This window comes from Amaranthus tricolor, chromosome 14 (genome assembly GCF_026212465.1).
Source record: "Amaranthus tricolor cultivar Red isolate AtriRed21 chromosome 14, ASM2621246v1, whole genome shotgun sequence".
NCBI lineage: Eukaryota > Viridiplantae > Streptophyta > Magnoliopsida > Caryophyllales > Amaranthaceae > Amaranthus > Amaranthus tricolor.
The window spans coordinates 19,973,494-19,991,807 of NC_080060.1; the positions used below are offsets into that span (position 1 = coordinate 19,973,494).

The window sequence follows — 18,314 nt, forward strand, 5'->3', positions numbered from 1 at the left end:
TTTGGGGGGATTTTGTAACTCCCATTTGGGTAATTGAATGGTTAAGGCAATTAACACATAATAAAATCTCACATATTTCCTTAATTGTTTTCTTACCTTGTACCTTTTCATTTCAAAAAATTTTGCAAGAAAAACCCACTCAAACTCCCTCTACTCACGCCTGGTATCATCATTTTGTTCATCAATTGGTGTTTTGTTCTTTTGCAAATTGTGAGTAAAATTCTCAATCTAATTTTATTTTTAAGTTTTAATTTAAATTTCTATGATTATTATGTGTGTTATCTTATAATTTATGAGTAGTTTATGATTTAAAATTCATGTATGAAAGTGTGAAGTACTTTTTATCTAAATTAATGTATGGTTTTAGAGTTTTAGATATGTTTATATGTGTGTGAAGGATTTGTTTGATGAATGATTGTAAAGTATATATATATATAAAATGGATGCTCATAGAAAAATGTATGTGGTGTTAGAAATTTATTTTATTGATTAATAGGAGGAATCTATAATGTTGCTAGAGAAATATATGTATATATGTGTGTACATTTGTGTAAAAAGAATTATTTTTGAGGAATAAAAAAAAATTAATTTCGTAAATGGTCATGAAAATTATGCAAATATTGTCGTTTAGATTTAATAGGAAATAAAGCATTGAAATTTATATTTTTATGGTAAAAAAAAATATATGAAATGACAAAATTCCGTAGGTTTTGAAAATGGTGAAAAAAAAGGTGTTTTTGGAACATTTTTGGTTTTGAAATTTGGTTAAAAATACTTATACTATGTTATAAATTATGGAAATTGGTACCCGGGGGTTTTGACGCCTTCCGAACGCAACGGTGAAGTCGGATTTTCAGTTTGACAGTTTTAAGTTACGTTTCTTGACAGATTATGTATGTTGTCCTGTTTTGTGTGTTTACCATGTTATAGTATGTGATGGATGTTCATGATGTGTGTAGTATTCTAGGTGTGAGTGTAATTGTATGTGTGTGTTATGGTTGATTTGAAGAAAGTGTGTATGTGTGCTTATTTCCCGAATACGATTGAACCTTGTAGGAAGTCGATTCGTGACCGGGAATTGAATAGGATGTTTGAGAGTTGATTATCTTGCTTAAGGTATGTACACGCAGCGAAGTTTGCATTTAGTCCGATGTATCATATAATAATGATATACAAAAGTAAAGTATGGATATATAGTATGAATAATGTTATTTTTCCGAATAAATAATTTTGATACATTGTTCTGATAAGCAGAGGTAGTATGACCTCACTAACCTTAAAGTGGACGTAGTATGACGTCAATTGGTGGAAATGAATTACTCGCGGTATATGGGGGCATTATGAGCCACCGCGGGGGTATGGATAAGAGACTTGCTTAGGGGTTAGCTTCCCCTAATGTAATGTCTCACTTATGGAGATTGGAGTTGTACCGGCAGTATGGCTGGATAGTGCAGCAGTATGGCTCACTAACTCTTACATGAAATTAATTATTCTTTATTAACGTGATCGAAGCGTATTTTTCTGCAAACTGAAAGCTATTAAATTAAATCTTTCTCTTGTTGTAATTAATTATTTTGGTATGCGACGTTTGCTGACGTGTACTTTTGGTCTTAACGACCCTGCGATGATGTTGTTTCCTATCTGGGCAATGACTAGCAGTAAGTTAAGTTGCAGGTTTGGGGAGTGAGGATTGTCCCTTGGAGAAATAAATCGATAGGATACAGAAGTCTTGATAAGAACTTCTAATAAAGTTTAAAGAATATTTTGTTTTATGAGGCGATTTCGTTCTCAAGTTGTAATAAGTAGATTTAATTTTTCGTTCTTATCCGCTGCTAAGAATTTCTTATATCTAGTAGTTCATAACAACACTAATAGAACTTGATCCGCAAGCTTCCCTTAATTTCAAATCCGTTTTTAACTGCCTTCTAACATCCTGGTTTGACTCGAACGATATTTACTTGTTTTTAAAAGGTCATCTTCTCTTTTCGTACGATCCGAGTTATTCCGAGATGTTACAGTAACGTTTTACAAAATCGTAAATATAATAATAAAATTTTACATTTCGTACTATAAAATAATAAAATAATATTTTGAAGTTTTATATTGAAAGAACTTACAAAATTTGAAAAATGTTTAAGAAATAAAGATGGTTTGAAATGGATAACCAAAGGATTAAGAATTTGAATTCAAAATTCAGAATAATTAATTAGAAGATTAAGATTTAAAATTTTGAGTATGTTACACTCCTCCAAAAGATTATGCATTGTTGAATGTGAATCTTTAGCTGATAATATGACTGGTAGAATAAAAAGATAGCAAGCCAAGCATCTCTCCTATACAGCTCGATTGCAACTCATTAGTTCGGTTGTGATGGGAATTTCCTTTTATTGGTGCCAAATTTTTATTCTTCCAAAGAAAGTTATCAGCTCTATTTGTACATCTGTTTTATGGTTTGGTATTTCAGAGTCTCAAAGACCGGGTATGGTCAAATGGAAGAATGTTTGCAGGCCTAGGAAAGTGGGAGGCTTAGGCATTAGAGATATTTATGTCTGGAACCAAATTGCAGTGGGCAAAATAGCATGGCATATTCATATGATAAAGGATTCCATGTGGGTACAGTGAGTTCATAATGTTTATACCAAAGGAGTAAGTGAGAATTATTTGATGCTCAACCTACAGCTAGCTGCACAATTAAGAAACTTTGTTTTGTCAAGGATACAAGGAAATAATGGACTTTTTGTGATGTGTACTCTATTAAAGAGATTTATATGGAGACGTTTAAGATGCTCCCAAAGGTTAAATGGAACAACACAGTTTGAAATAGATTGTCTATCCCCAAAGCTAGGTTTTGTTGTTGGCTTATAGCATTGGGTAAAATTAAACAATAAATCTTTTATTTGCCAAATACTTAAAAAATAAACAAATTAAAAAAAGTAAAAATTAAAAAAATAAATTTAAAACATAAAAAACTTTTATTTTTCTAATATAAAAAACTTTCAAATTAACATATTTAATTTGGGAAATAATATTACTAGCAACAGTCTTCTTCTTCCTCTTCCCCTTCCCCAATGTTTCTCCCTCTCTTTTGCAGGTTAACCGGCACCACCCATTAGCAACATCAAGCAGCGGCCTCAACTTAATGTTATCCCGCTGTCTTCTACAGTGGTATCCACGGCCATCTACACCTATACAGGTTGGAGGAGGGACTGAATTTTACGAATTCGTCTATTTTTCTCCGGCGATAGCCATTGTTGATCTGCATCGTTTCGAAGCACTCCTCAGGAACAGCCAGCAACAGCCCCTTTTTCAGCCAAGTTTGGCACCGTTGGCGTTATTACACCGGTAATCACCTAATCGAGGTGCAGGTGCTACCCCTCCTTAACCTTCATCTTCTTATTCGTATACTAATTCTCTAAGTAATTTTTGTGCATCTCTTGCTTAATTCTATCTATTTAGTGTTTGTTTTATTTAGCTGCTTACTTTTTTATACAATTTGGTGTTATGGGTTTGGAAAATCTATTTTTTGGTTGTATTTTGTATATGCACTTGCAGTTATCATATCTTGGAGTGTTCTCATACCTGAGATAACCTAGGAGACCTCATGAGAACTATCCCCGAAGATGAGAAAGTTTTCTTAGGAGGAGACTTTAACGGACATCTAGGCAGAGATGTGAGCAACTATAACTCGGTTCATGGAGGGTTTGGTTTGGGGGCAAGGAATGAGAGTGGGGAGAATTTGCTAGAGTTTGCACTAGGAAAAGAATTGGTTATAGCAAATTCGATCTTTAGAAAGAAAGATGAGCATTTGATCACATATAAGAGCGGCAGACATGCAACCAAAGTTGACTATTTCTTAGTGCGCAAGGGAGATCGAGCCTCATTCTTCGATTGTAAGGTGGTGTTGGGTACAGAGATGCCCACCCAACACAGGCTTTTAGTACTAGTTTTCAGGATAAGGAAGAAAATTGTAGAGAAGAAGGTCGAGTCTAGAGGAAAGATCATGTGGGGGAGACTTAAAGAGGATATGGTCGCAACCCTATCCAGCAAGATAAGTTAATTGGGCTTCCCTAGTCAAAGAATGCGAATGAAATGTGGGTGAACATGGCAAAAACCATTAGAAAATTGGGAAAAGAGACCATGGGGGTATCGTCGGGTAAACCAAAAGTGTTCGAAGAGTCGTGGTGGTGGAACGATGAGGTGGAAAAGAAGATAAAGGATAAAAACAAGAGATTTAAGGAACTTATGGCATGCACGAAAGAGGAGGATAGGACAGAAAAGAGAGTGAGCTATAAAAAAGCAAAGCGGGCAGAAAAGAAAGCGGTAACGGAGGCAAAAAACCGTGGTTATGAGGACTTGTATCGAAAGCTTGATACCAGAGAGGGGGAGAAGCAGATTTTTAAGTTGGCAAGGACTAGATCCAGGCAGCGGCAAGACTTAGAGGCAAGGAAATATATCAAGGATGAGGGAAGACGAGTTCTCCTGAGACAAGAGAACATCAAAACCAGATGGCTACAGTATTTCTCTCAGTTACTCAAGGAGTCTAGGGGGCCAAAGGAGGCAGATAATCAAACTTCTAACGTCCAAAGACCACTGGAATATGGGTCAATGAGTGATATTACCACAGAAGAAGTAGGAGAAGCTCTCAAAAGGATGGGGAGAACAAAGACAATCGGGCCAGATAACATCCCGATTGAGGTGTGGAGGGTTTTTAGGAGAAGAGGGCATTCGTTGGCTGACTAACCTTTTTAATATTATTTTGAGGACACATAAGATGCCAGAAGAATGGAGGAACAACACACTAATACCTCTATTTAAAAACAAAAGCGATGCGTAAGTATGCGGGAACTATAGAGGTATCAAACTTCTAAGACACACAATGGAATTATGGGAAAGAGTGATAGAGAGGAGAATTAGACAAGAAACGGTGATTAGAGAGAACCAATTCGATTTTATGCCAGGAAGGTTAACCATTGCGAAAATTCATGTTTTGTGGAGACTGATGGAGAAATATAGGGAGCGAAAGAAGAATCTGAATATGGTGTTCATTAACTTGGAGAAATTGTATGATAGCATACCACGTGTCATTTGAGATAGCCTCAAGGCTAGAGGTATTTCTTTAGTGTACATTGAGGCTACACGGGATATGTATGACAGAGTTTCGACTAACATTCAAACACCGGTAGGGATAATAGAGCCTTTTCCGGTTAAAGTTAGACTACATCAGGGATCGACTCTAAGCCCTTTCATTTTTACTGTCATTATGGAAGAGATTTTTAAATCTATTAGGGAGACGGTACCGTGGTGCATGCTATTCGCTGACATATTGCTGGTAGCAGAAACTAGAGTGGAGGTTAGTAATAAATTGAATGAGTGGAGGGAAGCTTTTGAAGGTAAAGGGTTGCGCATTAGTCGTACGAACACTGAGTATTTCCACTGTGACTTTAGTGGGACATCACCGGTACGTGAACCAGAGGTGTCCATTGATGAAGCAGTTGTTATAAGTACAACCAAGTACAAGTATTTGGGATAGATCATTCAAAGGAATAGGGAGATTGACGAAGATGTAAATCATCGTATACATGCGGGTTGGCTCAAGTGGCGAGTAGCCACCGCACTGATATGTGATAGTAAATTCCCAAGCAAGTTAAAAGAAAAAATCTACCGGGCGACAATCAAACCTACTCTGCTATATGGAACCGAATGTAGGCCTGTAAAGAAGATTTTTTAACACAAGATGGAAGTTATAGAAATGTGTATGCTGAGGTGGATGTGTGGGTACACATTGATGGATCGAATTAGGAACCAAGAGTTTAGTGACAAACTAGGGGTAGCCCCTATTTTTGGTAAAATGTGTGAAAATAGATTAAGGTGGTTTGGACATGTGCAGAGAAAGACTTTTCACGCCCCTGTGAGAAGGGTAAAAAGCATCATATTAGAGGATAAGAGGAGTCGAAGAAAACCCATGAGAACTTAGGATGAGAACTTGGGATGAGTAAATAAAAATTGACTTGCATTAATTAAACCTCTCTAAGGGCCTAACTGATGTCTACGTCCACGTTTTATACTACTAATATCCTCTTAGATTACCTTTTGATGCTCTTGCCCTCTTGCTTCTCTCGTTTCTTTTATTATTAATTTTTTTGTTTTCTATTTTTATAGTTGGTTCTACTTATTTATTTTATTTATAGGCATTTAATTTATCTTTTTCGTGTAGTTACGCCTCTTTATCTTTCTCGAGTCGAGAGACTCCTTTGGCCGCGTTCTCCTTTATGGGTATGAATTTCCGTCGTCCTTCATTCCCTCCCCAAACCCTGTCCATAGTTTTTCTATGAGTGCGATAACACTCAAACTATAAATTTCCCCTACTAACTATGTTTTAATCTCACTGTTGATTTTTACAAATCACTCACCTTAATGCTACAAAACACATCATATCGTTATATTAAAACATAGGAAAAAGAAATTCTTACATTTTTAATTTTCCTAAAATAATTTAAACTTTTCATTGATTATGTCTCACCTAGTTAGTTACCAACACTACAAAAAAACACAGAGCTTTTAGATGGAAAAAAATGTCTTTTTCCGCGCTTAAAAGCGTTGAATGTTTTTTCCGATGGTTAGTAAAACGTCTAAAAGCCAAAACGTTACAAATCTTCGACGCTTGATTTTAGACGCTTTGTTTCGTCTAAGTAAGATATTGAAAGTTAATAGGAGGTTAAATACTCTCTAGAGTGGGGTTAATAGAGAGTTTGGGCTTTTAAAAAACTTTTCTGGCAGTTTGTCTCAAGAGTTTGAGGAGTCTGTCAAAACTGTCTTCTGGAACAGCTTTGAGCCAAATTCGTAAACACTAATCGTATGTGCGGAAAATAAACTTTAAAGAATAACACACGATATGTTAACGAGGTTCGGTTCTAACTAACCTACTCCCCGCCTATGGGTTCTCTTTCAACCCGTAGGATTTCAACGCCTTTTATTAATCCGACTTTAATACAAACAAGAAGATTTCACTATCTCCTCTCACCACGTTCTTCCCCTTGAAGAACCGTATTACAAGTCCCTTTAATAAAAGAAAAATCTCAAATCTCACAATAGAGATTCACAAGTTGAACACTTTGAAAAGTATTCTTGATTAGGCGTATTAAACTTAATCTAACTCTTTTTAAAACTCTTAAGCCTATTACAAATGTAAGAGTTAGATGAACTAAGATTTAAGAATTACGAATTACAAATCTTAGAGAATTTCTAAATCTTAAGTCAAGAGAGAAAGTTGTAAGAAGTGGTGTATCTTAGTTCTGAAATGAAGCCTCATATATATAGTGTTACGCCTCAACACATCTTGCAAAACAAGAAGGCTCCTTTCCGTTATTTTCTGTTGACCTGGTCATTCAGCGCCTGTCTTCAAGATCTTGAGGTTATCTTCAAACTGACGTGTACTGACAGCTAAAATAATTTCGTCATTGTGTGCTGTAATTTGTCTTTAATATCCAATGCTATGCTGCCACGTTAGTACTCATAAAAGATAATGAAAAATAAGCACAAACCAGATTTATCAACATTTAATTAATCATTTAAATTAATTTCTATTATTAGCATTAATTCAAATCTTCATTTTCTATTTTTAGTATAAATTCAAATATTATCCTATTATTAGAAAACTCTAGATCTTTGCATAATTATCAAATATAGCCGTGTACTATAATTAGTAAAACATGTGTACCTTGTACTATATTTAATTATCAAATTAATTTAAACTCATATTTAAATTCAAATTTAAATATAAAATATTTAAATGTTAAACAAAAACGTGTAATAAAATATTCAATCTTAATTTCAAATAATATCCAAGTTAATTTTAATGAACCTTGACCTATTAAAATATTTCAAATATAATTTCAAGGAACATTGACCTATTAAAATATTTCAAATGTAATTACGAAACTAACCTGATTGTAAACGTAATTATCTTCAAGACTTTGAAACATATTTCAAAACTTATAAAATCAACTTTAAAATAAACTTAAGTTCTTTAAGCATATTCCATCGACTTCGAACTTAAATATATATCACTTATCAAATGTATATCAAATATGATTTTAAACTTACTTAAACAACTAAATGTAATTACTTAATTTATTTGTTTAATCAATATGTGTTTTGAATTATCATCATTCAAGAGAATTAAGTCTTCAATCTCCTCTTATCATTATTTAAGAGAGTTGAGTCTTCAATCTCCCCCTTGATGAAAGTCAAAACTATATTTTCCTAAATCATATTTCTAAGTTAATATTAATTGAAAAATAATCCAATATTTCTTAACGTGTTTTCAAATCAGAACAATATAAAAACAGAATAATTTTAAGACTTTATAATCAATCAGAATATTCTTTAAAACTTTTGAAAACAATATCAAAACAGAACAATATAGTATAATCCAGTGAATTTTCATACTTTATATCATCACAATCATTATTTATTCAAACAAATATCCAATGCAAATATAATAATCATCATTGTAATGTAACCTTATATCAAAACTTTAATATCAAAGACATGATTATCAAACATTATGATCATGAACAATAATCAATAATCAGCAATTATCAATTTTCATATCTATATCTCCACATAATTTTCTGTAAAATTTTCATATCTCCCTTAAGCATGAATGTTAAGAATAAAACATTCATTCAACAATATATCAGAAACATTCATTCAACAATATATCAGAGCATAATATAACAAAACATTAAAACATTCAAGCATCATTAAAACATAATCAGAGCAAAAGCAAAAAGCAAAACAAACAAATAAGCAAGCAAACAAATAAGCAAACAAAAATAAGCAAGCAAGTCAAGCAAGTAAGCAAGCAAAAGTGTAACACCCCGATATTTTCCCAATATATTAAATGATTTGCTAGTAATATTATTATTTTTATTATTATTATTCTTTTTAGAAAAAATATATATTTCTTTTTATTATTTATTTTGTTAGTAGATTAAATCATGAGACTTCAACTTTTAAGGCAATTAAAATCATTTTAAGCCCAAATCTTTTTCCTAATCTATCTTTAACTTCAAAAAAAAAAAATAAAAATAAAAATAAAAACAAAAAAAAAAAAATAAAATAAATGGGAAGTGGAATCATTTGGCCGGCCATATGGAGGGTTAAGGGGGGATTAGTAACCTCTTAGGAAGATTGAAGATCAAGGAATTATTGCCTTCTATAATTATTGCCTTAATTTCCTTAATTCCTTTATTTCCTTAATCTCCTAATTATCTTACATCTTTTCATTTTCAAACCATTTGCAAGTAAGAAAACACTCCCAAAACACTACATTTCTCACGCCTAAATCCTCCACCTTGGTTCATCAATTTTGGTGTTTTGTTCTTGAAGCAATTGTGAGTAATCCTTAATCTAGTTTTTATTTTTTAAATTTTAATTTAAATTTCTATGATTTTTATGTGTGTTATTTTATAGTTTATGATTTATTCATGATTTAAAATTCATGTGGGGAAGTATGATGTTTTTCCATTTAAATTAATGTATGGTTTTAGGGTTTTAGATATGTTTACATGTGTATGAAGAATTGTTTGAAGAATGATTGAAAAAATATATATATATATATATATGTATATACAAAAAAAAAAAAAAAAAAATGGTTGCTCATATAAAAAAAAAATATATGTTGTGATGGAAATTTATTTTTATTTTTATTGATAAATAGTGGAGATTTATAATGTTGGTAGAGAAATATACATGTATATGTGTGGTGTGTTTGTGTGTGTAAATTGGTGTAAAAAGATTTATTTTTGAGAAAAATATAAATAAATAATTAAAATTTATTTTTGGATGTGATCATGAAAATTATGTAAATTTTATTGTTTAGATTTAATAGGGAATAAAGCATTGAAATTTATATATTTGTGATAAAAAAATGAGATCCCGTAGGTTTTGAAGATGATGGAAAAATTGTGTTTTTGGAGCATTTTTGGCTTTAAAATTAAGTTAAAAATACTTATACTATGTTATAAATTATGAAAATTGGTACTCGGGGGTTTTGACGCCTTCCGGACGCAACGGTGAAGTCGGATTTTCAGTTTGACAGTTTTAAGATGAGTTTCTGGACAGATTGTATAGGCTGTCCGGTTTTGTGTATATACCATGTCATAGTATGTGATGGATGTTCATGTTGTGTGTAGTATTCTAGGTATGGATGTGATTGTATATGTGTGTTATGGATGATTTGAGGAAAATGTGTATGTGTGCTTATTTCCCGAATACGATTGAACCTTGTAGGAAGTCGATTCGTGACCGGGAATTGATTAAGACGCTTGCGAGTTGGTTATCTTGCTTAAGGTATGTACACGCAGCGTGGTTCGCATTAGTCCAATGTATCATATAATAATGGTATACAAAAGTAAGGCATGGATATATAGTACGGATAATGTTATCTTTCGAATAAATAATTTTTAGACATTGTTTTGATAAGCAGAGGTAGTATGACCTCACTAACTTTAAAGTGGACGTAGTATGACGTCAATTGGTGGAAAAGAATTACTCGCGGTATATGAGGGCATTATGAGCCACCGCGGGGGTATGCATACTTAACCATAGGCACCGAAGTAAGGCGAGTGTCTATGGTAGAGGCTTGCTTAGGGGTTAGCTCCCCCTAATGTATTGTCTCACTTATGGAGTTTGGAGTGTACCGGCAGTATGGCTAGATAGTACAGCAGTATGGCTGACTAACTTTTACATGCAAATAAATATTCTTAATAAGTATGATCGAAGCGTACGGTTCTGTGAATTGTCAGCTAATTAATTAAAACTTTCTCTTGTGTTATTATTTATTTGGTATGCGACGTTTGCTGACGTGTACTTTTGGTCTTAACGACCCTGCGATGATGTTGTTTCCTATCTGGGCAATGACTAGCAGTAAGTTAAGTTGCAGGTCTGGGGAGTGAGGATTGTCCCTTGAAGAAATAAATTATTAGGGTAGAGAAGTCTTAATAAGAACTTCAAAATTTAGTTTAAAGAACATTTGGTTTTTATGAGGCGACTTTCGTTCTCAAGTTGTAATAAGTAGATTTAACTTTTCGTTCTTATCCGCTGCTAAGAATTTCTTATTATCTAGTAGTTCTTAATAACGCTAATAGAACTCGATCCGCACGTTTTCCTTAACTTCAAAACCGTTTTAAACTGTTTTCTAACATCCCGGTTTGACTCGGATTATAGTTGTCTCGTTTTTAAAAGGTCATTTTCTCTTTTCGTACGACCCGAGTTATTCTGAGATGTTACAACTGGTATCAGAGCGGGAGTTTTATTTAGTGTTATTTATCTATATCGATAGACTAACGTTAAAAAAAAAAATTTATTAAAATTAATTAACGAGAGTAAAAGGGGTAGACATTAAGGGGATATGATGTGTTGTGCTTTGTGTCTTTAAGCATGATGTCATGGATAACTTGATGAGTGTATGATAGCATTTCTGTGTCTATATCTCTGATGTTTTGAATTATCTATCTTTGTCTGATCTTAGAAATTGATTGCCTTGTTTTCTTTCCTTGTGAGTCAGGAAGTTCGATTATTATTTTTCTCTCATGGATAAAGGAAAAAGACCGGCCGATGAAGGAATTAATACCCGAGAGGAACCCTGGAGAGTTTTAGATGATGCCCCAGCTTGGGCAGAAATAGAGGCTCAGGGAATTTGGGATAGAAAAGAGGGAGAAAGTGATTTGGATTACACCCGACGAATGGAAATGATCTACAAAAAGTCCAAACAGGTGTATGAAAGAATAATGGAAGAGGAAACGAATGCATTGAAAGGGATGATTGACGAGTTTCACCTAGAGCTTGACAGGAGGGTAAGAGCAGTTCAAACTGAGGGTCGGGACGGAGTTGACGTTCCAGAGTCTAGTGGGGCAAGGAGAGATAATAATGAGGAGGATGTTCACATAGTAGACCCAGACTCAATGCCATTTATAATCTTCGATGGGTTGGATTTCGAGAGGGATCCAGAGGAGGATCCAGAGGAGGATCCCGAAGAGGATCCAGAAGAGGACCCGGAGGAGGAGGACCCCGATGAGGACCCAGAAGAGGAATATGAGGAGGAGTTCGAAGAAAATTCTGATGAGGAGCAGGGAGAATTCATGGAGGAGGATCCTTTAGGAGTGGTAGAAGATCCTGATGAGGATAACTTAGGGGATGGATATAATGCTGATGAGGAGGGGGAACTAGCTTATAGAGATGGAATGATGAGTGATGATGATAGTGGGCATATTATTTTAGGGGGTTGGCCGGTGAGGCGAGAGGATCTTATGAGCGAGGAAGAGAGTGAAATCATGATGTGGGTGGAGGAACCACCTGAGCCAATAATTGTAGAGCTTTCTGATTCCGATAGCGCGTCTAGCGATGACTCTGATGATGCTGATTTTGACCCTGATCAATACATGGAGGATCGGGACCGCATGGATGCGTCACCTTTATGTGTCTGATTGTTTTTACTTTATTTTGATGATGCATATGCTTGAGTCGTATGTCTAGTCCCTTAGTAGAATAATTGCGAACAATTTTGTTGGTTAAGTGATTTGGTTGTTTATCTCGGACTTTTGTAGTTTTGAACAGTGACTATGTGGGAATTTATACCCCAGTATTCTTTCTAGATTGGAAGTATATGGTTTGTTTGTTTTGAATTTGAATTTCGTTTTTAAAAATATAAACAATTAGAAAGTAGAATTGATTCAGTGTTGTATTTATGGAACAAAAAAAAAAAAAAAAAAAAAAAAAAATCTGATTATAGACTTATTGTTCAACCTTTTTACCTTTAGGGCTGCTACCTTGTATATTTTAGAGCAATAACAGAATGAGTTTTTCCTTAAACCTCAAACGCTATAGAAATGTATTTACATACCTTGTTTAACCTAATGCAGTATACCTGCCATCATGCCACCCTTTTTGAAAAGGTCCGTGCCAAGAGGAAACTCTGATCGCGTGCTTCGAAACCTAGTTAAGGCCCTAGCTGGTGCAAGGAATCCGAGACCGAAATCCTTGGAGGAAAAGGCTTCGTCAATTAGTAAGAGAATAGCCCAGAGTAAACCCTCGACTTATAGTGGAAAAGGTGAACCTTCTATGTTGGAAAACTGGCTGAGAGAATTTGACAAGCTTTTTAGTGTGGTGAGATGTCCTGCTGAGCTTATGGTTGACCAAGCCGCGTTTTTCCTAGTGGAAGACGCTGACTATTGGTGGACACATAGTAAGATGAGGTTGATATCAGAAAACGACGGTGACTTAAGCTGGGAAGGATTTAAGGGGGCGTTAAGGGACCAATTTTATCCGCCTCATGTTAGGAAGGACAAATCAAATGAGTTTGCTAGGTTCGAAATGGGAAACCTAACGGTAGATGAATATTATCAGAAATTTATGGAATACTTGAAGTTTTGCCCTGACGATGTCCCAACTGAGGGAAAGAAAATACAACGTTTTGAGTTAGGTCTATCGTATGAGATCCAAAAACACATTGAGACTGATAGATATGATACGTTAGACCAGCTATATAAGAGAGCTGCGCAGATTGGGAATGTTATCAGGAAGGAAAAAGAGAAGTTGGGCCATAGCGGAGAAAAGAGAAAAGAACCCGTGTTTCAGAATGATACGAATGCGAGTAATCAAGTCCAAAATCAATTTAAAAAGCACAAACCGTTTGGAGGCTTTCAGGAGAAAGGTTTCCATTCTGGTCAAAACAGCAAGAATGGGGGAAATTCGAGAATAGAGGCTAGAATGCAGAAGCCTTTGTATGATCGTAATGGGAAGGAAAGAATCTTCAACTGTAGGAGATGCCAAAAGAATCACCCAGGAAGGGACTGCCGGGGGGCGTTAGTGGACTGTTCTTACTGTGGTAAGCCGGGCCATAGAATGTACGAGTGTTATACTCGCATAGGACAACAAGAGTTGCAAGGGGGAAATCATAGAGGTTTCCAACAGCAAAGACTCACTAACGGACGAAGTGGTAATGAAGCTGGAAGGGGGAATCACAATGGTGGAAGTTTTGGCCGAAACTTGGGAGGTGCCTCAAACCCTAGGTTTCTGGGAAATAACTCCGGTGTTCAGCAACGACCGGGAAATGCTAGAAACGAGAATTTCTTTTCAAGCCAACGTGGGAATCAAGGAGGTGTTACTACTTCTACCCAGAACGACGGCAGGCTTTCAGCAGTTAACTCGAGGGAGGCAGCGCAGGCGTCGGATGTGGTCATAGGTACGTTCTGTATTAATGAAAAATCCGTTAAAGTACTGTTTGATTCTGGTGCATCATGCTCGTTTGTTTCAAAGTCTAGAGTTAAGGACTTAGAATTGGAAAACCCCGAGGAAACATCTTTTTCAGTCTCTACTCCTTCTGGGGAGACTTTTCAATGTAATACGTTGTTCCGTGAAGTGCCGGTTAAGATAGGGAAAGTTAAATTTCCAAGTAATTTATTTTCTCTAGAAATGGATGATTTAAATGTAATACTTGGGATGGATTGGCTAAGTAGATACAAAGTGATAATAGATTGTGAAGAACAGTCAGTGACCTTAAGTGGACCTAGGGGGGAGAAGGTTAAGTATAGGAGTCTTCCTAAGGGACCAAGGATAAAGATCGTATCATCATTAAAGGTCAAGAAGTTAATCAAGCAAGGGCAACCGTGGTTTCTGTGTAGTATAAGTAAAGTAGGGGAGCGGGAGTTGCAGCTTGAGAACATTCCAGTGGTCTGTGATTTTAGAGATGTTTTTCCAGAAGAACTTCCTGGTATGCCGCCAAGAAGGGACGTGGACTTCTCGATTGATTTAATCCCTGGGACAGGGCCAATTTCAAAAGCTCCTTACCGAATGGCCCCAAAGGAGATGGAAGAATTGAAAGTCCAATTAGAAGAGTTGTTAGAGAAGGGTTATATAAGACCTAGTGTGTCGCCTTGGGGAGCCCCAGTGTTGTTTGTAAGGAAAAAGGACGGAACGATGCGTCTCTGTATTGATTACAGAGAACTTAATAAGGTCACTGTTAAGAATAAGTACCCGTTACCACGGATCGATGATCTTTTTGATCAGTTGCAAGGGGCAGGAGTCTTTTCCAAGATTGATCTGCGGTCAGGGTACCATCAGTTACGTATCAAGGAGGAGGATATTAGTAAATCAGCTTTTAGAACCAGATACGGACACTTCGAGTTTACCGTGATGCCTTTTGGGTTGACCAACGCACCTGCAGCATTTATGGGGTTGATGAATCGGGTTTTTAACGCGTACCTCGATAAGTGTGTGGTGGTGTTCATTGATGATATTTTGGTATATTCCAAGAGCCAAGAAGAACATCAAGAACATTTAAGGATAGTCTTGCAGATTTTGCGAGAGAATCAGTTGTATGCTAAGTTTTCGAAGTGTGAATTTTGGTTAGAGCAAGTGGCTTTTCTGGGTCACATTGTTTCTAAGGAAGGAATTTCCGTTGATCCAGCAAAAGTAGCGGCTGTTCGGGATTGGTCTACACCTCGGAATGTTACAGATATCCGGAGTTTCTTGGGATTAGCAGGATACTATCGTCGTTTTGTGAAGGACTTTTCTCGCATCGCTCGTCCACTGACAGCCTTGATGAAGAAGGAAAAGAAGTTCGAATGGACTGAGGAGTGCGAGAAGGCATTTCGGTTATTAAAGGAGAAGTTAACTACAGCCCCTGTGTTGACCTTACCTGACCCATCCTTGGAATACTCTGTCTATAGTGACGCTTCCAAACATGGGTTAGGTTGTGTTTTGATGCAAGATAGAAAGGTGGTGGCGTATGCTTCACGTCAACTAAGGACTCATGAGGTGAATTATCCAACACATGACTTGGAGTTAGCTGCTGTGGTTTTCGCATTGAAAATCTGGCGACATTACCTTTATGGTGTCAAATGCAAGGTCTTTACGGATCATAAAAGTTTGCAATTTTTGTTCACTCAATCCGAGTTGAATTTGCGCCAACGACGTTGGTTAGAACTTATCAGTGATTATGATTTAGAGATTTCATATCACGAGGGCCGTGCGAATGTAGTCGCTGATGCTTTGAGTAGGAAATCGAGGCATTTCGTCTCAGCGTTAATAACCTCTGAGGAGTTGTGTAAGGAGTTTGGGAGAATGAACTTGGAGATAATCCAAGAAGGGGAATTGGAAGCCAAGTTGAGTGCCTTGTCTATTCAACCTACCTTTTTCGAAGAGATTATGGCTAAGCAACTGGAAGACCCAAAGTTCATTAAACTTCGGGAGCAGATCAGTGAAGGGAAAGCTGAAGGTTTTACAATTCATGAGGACGGTAGTCTTCGTTTTAAGGGACGGTGGTGTGTGCCGGATGGGTGTGACTCCTTGAAGGAAAAATTATTGAACGAAGCTCATTATTCTAGATACTCGGTTCATCCTGGTGGGGATAAGATGTATGAAGATTTAAAATGCATGTTTTGGTGGTCTGGTATGAAAAAGAATATTGCTGAATTTGTTTCCAAGTGTTTAACGTGTCAAAAGGTTAAGAGTGAACATCGAAGACCAGCTGGGTTACTGCAACCTCTAGAAGTCCCGGTCTGGAAGTGGGATGACATATCTATGGATTTCGTGTTAGGGTTGCCACGAACTAAAGCTGGTAATGATACTCTTTGGGTTATCGTGGATAGGCTTACTAAGTCTGCAAGGTTTATTCCGATGAACTGTAAGTGGGATATGGAACAACTTGCTCGTGCCTATATTCGATACGTTGTTCGATATCACGGAATACCTCGTACTATTGTCTCCGATCGTGATACTCGATACTTGTCACATTTTTGGAAATCATTACAGCAGGCTTTGGGAACCACTCTTCTTCATAGTACGTCTTTTCACCCTATGACGGATGGTCAGACTGAACGTGTCAATCAGATACTAGAAGACATGTTGAGAGCAATAGCCATGGAATGGCAAGGTTCATGGGATGAACATTTGGATTTAGTAGAATTCTCTTATAATAACAGTTATCAGGCAACGATTCAAATGGCTCCGTTTGAAGCACTGTATGGTCGTAAGTGCCGTAGTCCTGTATGTTGGGATGATTTTACTGAATCCGTCACCTTAGGACCTGATATGCTTGTGCAAATGACAGAGAAAGTAAAGTTGATTCGCGATAAAATGAAGGCAGCCCAGGATAGACAAAAATCGTACGCCGATCTCCGACGTCGGCCTGATGAGTACGAAGTGGGCGACAAAGTTTTACTCCGTGTGTCTCCGATGAGAGGAGTGGTTCGTTTTGGTGCTCGTGGGAAGTTGAGCCCGCGTTTCATTGGCCCCTATGATATTGTGGAGCGGATTGGGAAGTTAGCTTACCGGTTAGCGTTACCTAATGCGTTGGGTAAGGTTCATGACGTTTTTCATATCTCCCAGTTAAAACGTTATATTGCGGCTTCTTCGCATGTCTTAGACCCGGAACCGTTAGAACTTGATGAAAGCCTCACCTATGAAGAGCAACCTGTCCAGATTTTAGATAGAAAGGTTCGCAGTACTCGGCGAAAAGATGTTGCAATGGTTAAGGTTCTATGGTCAAATCATCGGTCACAAGAGGCAACTTGGGAAACAGAAGCTTCAATGCGAGAGAAGTATCCGCATCTTTTTCCTCAGGTTAGTAAGTTACGGGGACGTAACTTTTTAAGGGGGGGTAGGAAGCGGTAGAATTTTGCGTTTTGCGCACTTTGAGGTTTATTTTGATCTATTTTTTTTGTTGTGTGCATGTTTTGTCGTTTTTTTTTATGTGTGTGATTGTTGTGTGTTTGTGTTTGTACGTTGAGGTTTTGGGGTCAAAACCTTTTTAAGGGGGGTAGTCTGTAACACCCCGATATTTTCCCAATATATTAAATGATTTGCTAGTAATATTATTATTTTTATTATTATTATTCTTTTTAGAAAAAATATATATTTCTTTTTATTATTTATTTTGTTAGTAGATTAAATCATGAGACTTCAACTTTTAAGGCAATTAAAATCATTTTAAGCCCAAATCTTTTTCCTAATCTATCTTTAACTTCAAAAAAAAAAAAAAAAATAAAAACAAAAAAAAATAAAATAAAATAAATGGGAAGTGGAATCATTTGGCCGGCCATATGGAGGGTTAAGGGGGGATTAGTAACCTCTTAGGAAGATTGAAGATCAAGGAATTATTGCCTTCTATAATTAGTGCCTTAATTTCCTTAATTCCTTTATTTCCTTAATCTCCTAATTATCTTACATCTTTTCATTTTCAAACCATTTGCAAGTAAGAAAACACTCCCAAAACACTACATTTCTCACGCCTAAATCCTCCACCTTGG

General features: G+C 36.2%; 1 protein-coding gene across 1 annotated transcript; it reads left to right on the forward strand.

Moving 5' to 3' along the window:
• Positions 1-3,601: 3,601 nt before the first annotated feature.
• LOC130799407 (uncharacterized) lies at positions 3,602-4,057 on the forward strand. Its single transcript, XM_057662502.1, has one exon. The coding sequence runs from the start codon at positions 3,602-3,604 to the stop codon at positions 4,055-4,057; it is 456 nt and encodes a 151-aa protein (XP_057518485.1).
• The last annotated feature ends 14,257 nt before the right edge of the window (positions 4,058-18,314 follow it).